We start from the raw sequence: 12,047 nt of genomic DNA, 5'->3' as shown, positions 1-12,047 counted from the left end.
AGACGAAAGCAAACCCTAAATTCAAAATTTCTATAAATATAAAGGTGTCAACGTGCCAAAAGTTAATAGGACACAACTAAATAAAAAAGGGATCTAGTTAGACTAACAGAAGCCTGGACGGTAACTGGGGTTTTGTTTGGTTTTGTTAAACTGCCTTTTCAATCAGTGACTGGGAAATGTATAATGTATCTTAAAAATATTTCATGAAAACATTTACTAAAACATAAACTACTATGAAATATTTTACTTAATTAAAGTATTATAACGCACTTGAAATCATTTTGCAAAATGTGAAGGTAACATACAAAGGTAATTTGATTAATATTTATCTCCTGATAATGCCAGATAAAGGAGGTGTTATTGGATCTTTGTAGTATAAATATCATATTTAAGTGTGAAAAGGAATATTTTAATAGTTTTATTAAATATTTTTATTATAGATACATGAGTACCTCCAATTTCTTAAATATTTAAAAAGCGCAGCTCAGATATTTTCGGTGCTTTAGCTGAAACCAGTGGTATGTGCTGCGAGAGGAGAAACTGAAGAAGGCTGCAGAGTGACATTTACCTTGATAGACGAAGTGGAACCCGCGGGCAGATGCTCCGCTCTTTGCGCTGAATCGGAGCAGAATTTGATTTGACGTAGCCAAAGGCAATGTTTCACCTAGGGAAAAAACAGAAAGCAAAATACAAAGAACTAATACATGGGATTCATAAAATACACAATGCTGTGGTAGACAATAATATTTTGGAAAATAATTGTTCACTTGGAATTTCATGTTTCATTTTTGAACTTTTATAAAATTTCGCTTTCGGGTTTAGGACCCAAACACACTGTTTCTGGAAAGATTTGAAAACTCTATTCTTTCCTCTATATTCTATTAAAATGTGATTTTCATCATTATCTCATTTATGCTTTCTTTTGAAGAAAGCACTGATAATAGCTCTATTAGTTGATAATGTGGGAAATCAAAGTTTTGGGTGAATCATTGAGTCAGATCACCTTTATTTGATAACTGCTTGCTAGGATTTTACTTGAAATTAAGAAAATGTCTCTGAAACCAAAGCTGATTAAAGAAACTAAAGGATTCAAAAAGAGGCTCGTGAAATATATTTTTCACCTTTTAAAGTATACATACAATACGGAAATGGTCTCTCTCAAGTACTGTTGAGAGGCGTGTGAATGGCATACACTTTTCAGAGCTGAATTTGCTAGTACATATCAATATTTTAAACGTGTATCTTCTGATGCTTTTCTAGACATCACATCATTGGACCCTGGTAAAAAGTAACAGACACAGGTCTTAAAACCTTTGATAAATAGTAGTGAGGAACTGGAAATAAGCCAGTTGTAACCTCAGTTGGCCAAAGCCTGTGATGGGAGTAGATGACTTGACCTGCTTGGGTAAATGATGAAAATGTAGCAGTGGTACAAATAAGGTCTACATCGCTGTCAGGGGTGGAATTAAACAAATCGGGCTTCATTAATCAGTCTGAACACTATTCAGCTCTAATAGCAATTACATTTGGTGTATATTTATATTCTTTATAGAGAAAGACCCCTACATATGATTTTAAGTGGAAGTATGGGATAAAAAACAAGTTTTGAAATAATATCCCCTGTTTTATGTATGTGTATATGCATATGCACCATACACGTGTGGGTGTAATGGGTCTCTATGTGATGTATTTAAAGTTTTGAGTCATTTAAACCAAGATGTTAACAGCGCTTATCTCCAGGAGGAAGATTCTAACACATAGAATAGAAAATAAAACACACAAGATGGTTTATTAACCCTTCTTTTTGATGTTCTCCTTTTTGGTTGTGATGGATATTATATTTTCTACAACCTTCTTAAGTAAAATGATAAAGGCAGGCAGTTTTATACATGAGATAAAAATACACTTGAAATTTTAAATCAAAAATAAGATCTCACTAAATAAGTAAGCAAATTCAAAGACGATTAAATTCCTTCTTTACACACAGACACACACGCAAATAGACAAGTTTAAAATTAGTCACCCTAGCTGTCTAAATAGAACTAAAGACAAACGTCTTTGAAAGTTTACCTGAGTGAGACCCAGAGAGCGAGCTGAGCAGTCTGGCCTGTGGGTGTGTTCCGTCAAATAATTCTGCCAAGTCATTCAGGGCCGTCTGGAAATAGGCAAACTGTCCAAACAGCACTGTGACACAAGAGGGGCAGGGGTGGGCACAACACGCTTTCATAAGAAAGAGAGGCTGAGATTTTTGTGGTACTTCATATTTACGGATTCCCCCCAGATATCATGATTCTAAGAATCCTGTCAAAAATAAATATTAACTTACTTTCTCTGTTTGCTAAAAGTTTTTAGCTACTTAAACAATTTTATTTTGCTTCTTGATCTTCTTGATCTTGACACTTAATACAAAGCATGCAATTACCGTTCCCTGTATAGTTTCAACATTGAATGAAGATTCTTTTTTCTTTTAATAAATATACATTGGAATGGTGGAAGAGTAATCATAACGCTGTCCTATTTATTTTAGAGTAACTGATGACATTTTATTCAACGAACAATAGGCATAGGGATTAAGACATCTGTTGGCTTTTACAGCATGCTAATTTAAAATTCTTCCCCTAAGATTATCATAATGCCAAATTCATAGGAACTCATTGCAGTTTAAACCCATGATTCAGCAACATCCTATAGGAATTGCTTATTGCTATTCCACTCTTCAATTTGATTTATCCCGTAGGTTAAGTTGCAAGAACACGCCTCCTCTAGGTCAAATAACCACGCATTTCACTTCTTCAAATTTAATCAGTGTTTGTGTGCTCAAATTGTTCATGCATAGGTCCTTTACAATTATTTAGAAAAACTTGTGATTTAGTTATTTATTTACAAGCAATGAACAACTAATTTTTACTTATGTGTAAAGTTTACACTAAAATCATTTTGAACAAGAAATGGAGGTCTGTGTGTCAGTTGTACATGTCAGAACTCATTAAAGAATTAATATAAATGTTGGCATTTTAAAATGGAGGGAAATTTAACTATAATAGCATGTGTGTGTATAGATCTATTCCATATGTGTACAAATATTCTATTACCTTATATATATTATGTATTACATTATATATACTATGTGTGCATACACTTCATTACATATATATACACATATACACATATGAAACACATAAATTTGTATTTTAAGATTTTACAGTGTCCCAGAGAGAAACACAGTTAAAGGAAGCATATTAGCAAGGAGGATCTTGCCAATGGATGAGTACTGTAAATACAAGAAAGAGGGAGAAAACTTTACGATTTTGCCAGGTTCTTGCTCCTACGATTCCTTCCTTCACAACACCCTCCCCCTAATAATTAAATCTTCATCATGCTGTATGAAGAATGCTTGGGTCTTTGAAATAGTACAAAAGTGGATCATATGCACATAATTCCTATTTTCTTTCAAGAAATGTTTAGAAAGCATCAACTTTATGCTGGAAACTAAGAATAAAGGGATGATCAGGTTAGAAACTTCGTTCTAGGACTATCACAGGCTAAGATGTGCAGTAGCTGTCTCAGCAACTACAGATTCAGAGTGTAGATGTCAGCAAAGGAGAGTGGCATTGAACTTGGGGAGACGGTCATGGAGCCTCCTTGACCAGCTGCTAAGGCGGAGTTCTGACCTATGACCGACTCTCAACCCAAATGTACACACATGCAGACGTCTGCCAAGAGCAATAGGCTGGCCAGTGATGTCTGTGTTGCGGCTGGAAGTGACAAGGATGAGACAAAAAGTGGATGTAGGGCCTAGGAGCGATTGCTTCCAACTGTAGAAAAGTTTATGCTTCATGGGGGGAAAGAGCATTTAGCTGGTCCATAAAGAATGAGATTTTAAACCCTTTTTTTGTGTAAGAATGGAATGCAACGAATTTATTTCTACAAGTGGAACACAGAGAACAAAACTTTGGCAGTGACAAATGTGGCTTATGGTCTGGTTTGGCTAACACTCAGCAGATAACGGGAAGGGAATTAGGGTGCGAAGACCATGGCAGCCTGAGATTTAGGGTCTCAGAGGCCAGATTGAAACATGTGGAGCTTGCACTGCAGGCAGAGGAGTGAGTGAAAGACGTTTACCAAGTGTTTCCATGATCAGATTCTTGTTTTAGAAAGCATACTTTGGTGATGCTGTTGATGAAAATGGGGAGATGATTAGGGTATCTGAAGAGCTGTCCCACATGTCACTTCCCATTTGGAGCCTGTGTTCACCACAGTGACAGCCCTTTCTTACCTAGCAACAGTCACCCCAACCCATAGTATTTGGTGGGCATCCCAGGGGCACGGGCTATATTTTATTCATCTTGGCACTTATCACAATTGTAGAATTAATTGTTTTGCAGGAAAGAGTAAACAAGAAGTGAAAAAAACAAAGATAAGACAGTATAGATTTCATTAAATACTCCATCTAACTATTTTATTCCAAAGCAAAGTTTTCTGCCCAGATGGAATATAATAAATTTATGTCATTAAACCTTTCAGATTGGGAAATTTGGTTCAATATTTAAGATGGGGGGTATAATGTTTTTTCTGCTGAAAAATCATAATTGTGTTGTGACAACTCAACAAAATTTTGCAATAAACTAAAACCATAGGAATGGCTGTTCCATTCCATTGTGATAAATATATTTTGTCGGGTATCCATGAATAAAAACACGAGGAATATTCATGGGAAAGTAGTAATCGGAACAATGTTATTGAGTACTTATGTGAAAAATTATGTTTTACTCAAATACAGAATTAACTGAGGCTAAATGAGGGTCTTTGGTTTGGAGGAATTGGTCCAGCATAAAGAGTCTAAATCTGGGAACTGTTCTAAGTTTTAGTCTCCATTTATTATAACAAAGGAAACATTTTGAAGCCCAGTCTCTCCATTGTTAAATGGGAGTAACACCTGCCATTGATTCACAGAATATGAGGACCTGCTCTTTGACTTTGGGAAGCTTGTCCCTCTGCCCTGGTCCATGAACACATCCATCCATTCATTCCTCAAGTGTCACATGACACACTCTCTCCCTAACACAGCCAGATGATACAAGGAAAGCCCTGCCTGAGAACTCAACTATTCTTGAGAACTGGTGGAAGTAGAAGCTAAATGATTTGGCTTAAGATACTAATCAATTTGCATCACCCAGTTCATGAAGAGCTCGTGTTCTAAAATACCTAAGGCTGAAGTAAGTGCCCGTGGAGGTTTTCATTAGATTTTAAGGAGCCCGTAAATAATTAATAGCAGAAACTCATGGAAATCATTTGTCTCCCATATGCAAGCTTCTTACTCCACAATGCACTTTCTTGTCATACAAGTGTATTTTTAAAAATGTTTTGCCTCAAACAAATTCTAACATTAGAATTTTTATCTGCTTTATTTCTGTGAGTGGGTGGCTGCTATTCTGAATGTAAAGAAAAGACCTTGATGATGTAGGGTTTTAATTTTACTATTGGAAAAAAGAAACTATTCTATAAAATTAAAAAGTTACTCTCTGGTTTACTCCAGACAAGGACCCAACACAAAAGACACTGTCCTGGTCAGGTGTGAGAGTGGAGACGCAGGAACCCAGAGCTGAGCACGTCACAGCAGAGCCCCCAGGGAAGGCCCTGTAGAAATGAAGCCATTCTGGAAAACTGGCTCATTGGAAGCAAAGTTTAGGAGGAAAGCTCAGGAAATTAGGCTTCCAGGAGTCAGATAGGGCTCTGCCTGCTTTTACACCTCTAATCATTCAAGGGTGTGTTCAATCATCAGTGATTTCCATCATCATCTGATCACTCAATGTATGTGCCAAGAACACACAACTTGGGAGGCAGTGACCCCCTGACCACGCGTACACCGCAACCCGCCCTCAGACATGAAAACAACCAGGTGAAGCATGCTCTCTAACAAGAATCAGAATAAAGGCTGACCTATCTCTCTGATTATTCTGAATGAGGATCCTGTGAGGGAATTTAAGCATCTTATATCACATTGATAAAAGAACTGTAGTGGCTATTACGTAAGATACGTTTGGAAAACCTGCAACTTTTAATACGACTTATCTTCTTTTATATTATTTTATGACATCGAGAGCTGGAATATTTGTTTATAAAACAACAAAAAAATGAACACTGAGAGAAATACGACAATGAATTAAAAATACCAAGAAATGCTTACCAAATTCCTTTGGCACCGTTATTGAATAGAGGCATATTTGACCAGCTGTGTAATTATGGGGGTAGTTTGGTGACAGAACCACCCCTTCTGATCCAGAGTACTGGCCTCCGCAGGGAGCTGAAAGTAAAATCAACCGAAAATCATATGCTGAGCAGTAACAACACCGCCCGCGACGGGCGGACTGAGGATCAAAGCATGGAGTAAACGAGCAGTGTGCCAGGTTCACTTAAAACCTAAAAGGTTAAAGCGAAAAACTGCCATCAGAGGAAAAGAAAAAGACAAACAAAGATTTACCAGTTTAGAATAAAAGTAATTCAACTTAGGAGGAAGACCTAATGTTATTTTTAAGACCTCTCTCAGACATGCTAAAATAATAATGCAAACAATAATAACAGGTTTGATAAAGACAAACTATAAAGTGACTTTAAAATTCTCACCAGAATTTTATGGTCCATAGCCATCACCATGTCAACTTAGGAGACAGAGATTATTTCAGTTTACTCTTGTTTTTATATTACTATGGGACTAAAAGAAAAAACGATTGCTTTTTAGTTTTTTGCAATTGTTGTTTTAACTTTTCGTCTCATGGATTAAGTTCAACAGTAACAGGTATAATTACTAATGCTTCTGGGGTCTCCTCCTACAAGTTGCATTTAAAGCTGAGTGAATTCGTAACTAGAGAGTCAGGGCAGAGACAAGGATGAGGTGTCCCCCCCCCGCTTTGTGTGTGTGTGTGTGAACGCGTGTGTCTTTATTTCCCTCTGATTATCTTATTTACTTTGGCATTGCTCTCGCTGAGAAAACAGGAAAACAGTGTAGCACAGATGTTCAAAATATTCTTTCTAAGCATCTGAAAACAGAAATTCGATTAAATCCCAGCCTTGTGATATGCAGTTTTTGAATTAAATTGCCAGTACTTGAATTCCCCATATTTTTACTGAAGAAGGGTCCAAGTTGGCTCACCTAGTTAGTTGCAGAGCTGTGACTACCACAGAAGCTCTGAGCTGCTAGCCTAGTGCACCTGCGCCACGTCCCATGTGGCCCAGCCACACTTGTCCTTGTCTTGGATACAGCTTCACAGATTGGAATTCAGAATTATTTTCAGTGTTTGAGAAAATCTGTATTTCTATAGCTTATTTCTTCCTGATATGACAGTTTACAAGCACTAAAATAATTGGAAACCAGAGATAAAATGTTTAACCTTTGAATGTTAATTAGCACACTGTTGAGTCCTAATTGTTGGACAGAACATTCTCCACGATTAACAAAGCTCCTTAGAATATGTTGATAGTAATGTCAAAGCACCTCATTAATGATCTGTCAGATTTCCCAAGCCATGCCCTACGATGGCTTGGAAAACTTAAGACATATTCTAAAAGTCAAAGGAAAATAGCTTATACATCTGACAGCTTTGATCTATTTGTGATCAACTGATAGAGAATTAATTAAACTAAGCATTATCTTCATGCTGATGTCTTAATTCAGAATAACTTTATCATTCTAAAACACTCATATTGATTTTTTACAGTTTTAAATGGAAAAATTATTTTTTACTTTTTTGTGTGAGTGTGAGGAAGATCGGCCCTGAGCTAACATCTATTGTCAATCTTCCTCTTTTTTGTTATGTGGGATGCCACCCAAAGCATGTCTTGATGAATGGTGTGTAGGTCTGTGCCCAGGATCCGAACTTGCAAACCCCAGGCTGCCAAAGTGGAGTGCACGAACTTAACCACTACACCACCAGGCCAGTTCCTACTTTTGACTTTTTCTGGAGGAAATTTCTATAAGTTATACTCCGAAGCTGAAGGTTTTCAGTAAAACGCTAGGAGACCCATTCTGCCCATTTAGATATATCACTTAATTTTTTTCCAAACTCAATCATGCAAATTCAACCAGGTTATTTCAGATTTATCTTTTTTTTCCTTAAAAGCTTAAAGTTCAAATTTTAAAAAATAAGTACCATCAGCCCTCCGTGTCTGCAGCTTCTGCATCCTCAGATTTAACCAACTCTGGATCGAAAGGCTTATGACGGTTGCATCTGTACTGAACATGTACAGACATTTTTTCTAGTCATTATTCCCTAAACAATACGGTATCACAGCTATTCACAGAGAATTTACGTTGTATTAGGTATCATAAGTAATCTAGAGATGATTTGAAGTATACAGGAGGATCCACCAGGTTATATGCAAATACCACACTGTTTTACATAAGGAACTTGAGCATCCTCAGATTTTGGTATCTCTGGGGGGCCTGGAACCAATTCCCTGTGGATACTGAGGGAACTCTGTATAAATAAACAATGGAATTTATTTTTTTAGCCACATAAAATGTACTTTCTTTTAGGCATATAAAATTCAGCAGATCCTTGCACAATATCTCTTTCCATCAAAAAAAATGCATCTATTTGAAATTTTAAACAACGAGTATAAATGAGAAGTGAAAATAAATCATCCCTGGGCTGACAATGATGCCCAAATTACCAGGCAGAAATGTTATCCAGGACACCGTCTGACACGTTTGTTGAAGTTAACTACAAAGATTTATTCGTCCAAGGATAGGATAAAAGAGCATTACTTTATGATAATAGAAAACACTAAAAAACAACTAATAAAGGTGAAATGAAAGAAACCTGAGCTGGCAAAGTCCTCTACTATCTTGATAAATGGTGCTTATGCCTACAGGTTCTTGAGATGCTAAAGATAAGCACCAGAGCTACATACTTAGAACACGACGAAACATTTATGAAATTGAGAAAATATGTAGAGAATTTTCATTACATTCTTAATCATTATTCCGTCCAGGTTACCGTGTTAATCTAAGAAATAGGCATGGTCTCTCTGGTGTTAGAAATTCTTTTATATTAATGAGATAGAAGAAAAATCAATATGTGCTTACCATTCTGTAATTAACATATTGAAAAGATCATTTCCTAAAGGAGTAAAGATTTGCAACAGCACTCGTTGCAGATGGTAACAAGAAACTTCCTCATCCATTTGGTTAATTGGAATATATGTATCACACATAAAGCAAATTGAATGTAAACCAAAGACAACACAGGCAAACACAAGCCATTCGGACCCCTGGAAGGGCCCCCAGGCTGTTTTAGCTTCAGTCCTAATTCTGTAGCAAATGTCAAAGCACAAAAACTGTGGGCAACAGATGAATCACTAAGAAAAAGTTATTTCACGCATTTAAAACAAACGTGTGGAAAACGCACTGACTGCACCCCATCCGAGATAAACTGCTAAACTGGTTAAAATACAGCAGAAATCCCCGAGTTTAACTGATCATCTGAACGAGCCACAGACCCTGCTTCGTGCACACGATGTGCTGTTCTCCACGAGAGACCCAAAACAGACTGCGGGAAGTCATGTCTGGTTTAAGGATTTGGAATTTTGAGTTTTATTTAAATGTAAATAAACAGCATAAGGAAAAATTTACGTTTTGTGCACTTTGCTTGTGGAAAACAGAAATTCTGCTTGACTTCACAGGCTTTCAGATATGGGAAAATAAACAATCTCTGGGCTGTCAGGGTGGCATAGTGGTTAAGTTCATGTGCTCCACTTCAGCAGCCTGGGATTCGCTGGTTCGGATCCCAGGGGAGGACCCAGTACTGCTTATCAAGCCATGCCGTGGCAGGTGTCCCACATATAAAATAGAGGATGATGAGCACCGATGTCAGCTCAAGGCCAATCTTCCTCAGCAAAAAGAGGAGAATCGGTGGCAGATGTTAGCTCAGGGCTAATCTTCCTTGAAAAAAAAAAAAAAGGAAAAACAGAAAAAAGAAGAAATAATCTCTAATTGAAAACTTGATTACGTATCTGATGCCCAAAATGACTTCATTTTTATATGTTTATTCTGTGGCCAAAGTATTTATTCCCATTCCAACATACATTCAAATTGTTTTTGAATTTATCACAAATTTAATTCCCACAGTAGTATTACTTAAAGTCCAAAATTCATGATCTTTCCTCAGTTTAGCTTCTTATTTTTACACTGGTCCCCTTATATACTGTCTACAGAGATGTATGAAGTAGGATATGGACACACCAGGGAGTGCACAGATCATTTCATGGGAAACAAAACAAGTAGTAGAACTTTTACCCAAAGTTGTCTAAGTGCCTGCACCCATGCATTATTCCCACAGCACATCTGCTAAGATTTTCAGTACCTGTAAATGCGCGGCAGATACTGTGACTGCACACTCGACAGTGATAGGCTGATTCAACGGCAGATCAGGAGTCTGGGGTCACTGTCCTTTGCTATGTGAAAGTGACTATGTGTGCCATTTACACACAGAATTATGATTTTCTATTTATTGAGCATCTACTTTGTCGGAGACCTTCATGCAATTCCTATTTCATCCTCCCAACACTCATGAGGGACGTGTTCTTCTCCCTTTAGCCCCGGGCGGTAAAGACAGGATTCAGCTGACTTGAGAAGAGAGACACCCCTTAGTCCTGCTCTAGACTGAGAACCCTGGGCCCCTGCCCCAGCCCCACTGTGAGGTCCTCTCTCCCCAGAGGTTGGGGGACCAAAGATCTAGGCGGGTGGCTCAGGCCTTTCAGGAGCTGGCGGGTGGGGGCGATGGCCGACAGCGAGAGAGCAGGAAATGGGGAGGAGGTGAGATTCCTTGCTCATGTCCACAAGGACCCTCCTGCAGGTCAGGGAGGGGGCACAGTGGGCACAGGGCCTCCCACTGGACCTGCTTCCCAACTTGTGAGGGCTCAGCGCCCATCTCCCCCAACCTCAGTGTCCCGTGCTGTCCTGTGTGGGAGCCTGTGCTGCCCTGGGAGCCCCAGGTCCTGACCCGCATGGTCGAGATCAGGCTCTGTCCTCCTGCAGGCCGTGCAGTCCACCGCCGCCTCCTGTGAGCTCCCCGAAGTGGATTTCCACTCGTGAAGCTCCCACATGCCTCTCCTTTTAGTTTTTAATCAACTTAGGATAGAAGGACTCTGTAGCCCACATGTTTTATAAATCTCCCAAAGCAACTAATGTAACTGAAATAATGTACTTGTTGAGTATTTTTCATTAAATAGATCAACAGGAGACATTGATTCACAAACCAGCCTTCATAATCATCTAAAATTCACAATCAACACATTATCTGGAGTAAGAATTTCACATAATTCCTTTATAAATTTGCTTTTCATATATATTACTCTTTACATATGTAAGTATATGTACTTATACGATATACATACATTTTAATGCATACATACATTTCTGTTTACATATATATGTGTATATACATATATAAAGAGCAATTTACATACATAAAAAGTGATTTTCAAAATTTCAAATGTGAAAAATAACAGTAATAAACAGTGAAACAGGAATTTAGATTACTGTTTTTAGAATTGGAGATGAATGTTCCTTAGGCCTTTCCAATTCTATGAGGTTATTGGGATATTAATAAAAGACATTTGCATTTTAAATATAATTAATATAAGATGCAATTTATATTAACTTTCTATAAAATTTCATATCTCTGTGGATTTTTCAGGTGTATCTTTTTTAGCTAAATTTTCACGTGACCATTTCAACAACCCCCGTGGAGGGTCTTGGGTAGATATTTCCAGCCTTCTTGTGCAGAGGACGTGGGGTCTGCAGGCACTGGGCCGCTTTCCCACTTTTGCACATCTGGTTTGCAGTAGATCTGGAACAGGACTGTACCTCTGTGGTCTTTCCTCTCAACTGGATCAGAGCAGCAGGCACACCCCACCCCATCCTGTGCGAGACACCATGAGAGGAACGCGGCTTTGCGACAAGGAAAATCCACAGGATTGCACACATACTTTGAAAGGTGTGATGCTGAAATTAATATAATGAGTAAATGACAATGGTCTTCAGATCC

At 38.0% G+C, this 12,047-nt stretch overlaps 1 protein-coding gene across 2 annotated transcripts in view; it reads right to left on the bottom strand.

Moving 5' to 3' along the window:
• Nucleotides 1-12,047, bottom strand: part of CSMD1 (CUB and Sushi multiple domains 1) — a 1,831,060-nt gene that overhangs the window by 244,034 nt on the left and 1,574,979 nt on the right. For both annotated transcript variants that reach the window (XM_070598372.1, XM_070598373.1), the window contains exons 31-33: nucleotides 6,188-6,304; nucleotides 2,071-2,184; nucleotides 569-664 (exon numbers count right to left, since the gene is read on the bottom strand). In XM_070598372.1, the coding sequence (XP_070454473.1) occupies nucleotides 569-664; nucleotides 2,071-2,184; nucleotides 6,188-6,304 (327 nt within the window). The remainder of the gene's footprint in view (nucleotides 1-568; nucleotides 665-2,070; nucleotides 2,185-6,187; nucleotides 6,305-12,047) is intronic.

The sequence above is a fragment of the Equus przewalskii genome, chromosome 28 (genome assembly GCF_037783145.1).
Source record: "Equus przewalskii isolate Varuska chromosome 28, EquPr2, whole genome shotgun sequence".
Taxonomy (NCBI): Eukaryota; Metazoa; Chordata; class Mammalia; order Perissodactyla; family Equidae; genus Equus; species Equus przewalskii.
The sequence above is the reverse complement of the archived record's forward strand: the minus strand, read 5'-3'. Positions and strand labels throughout refer to the sequence as shown.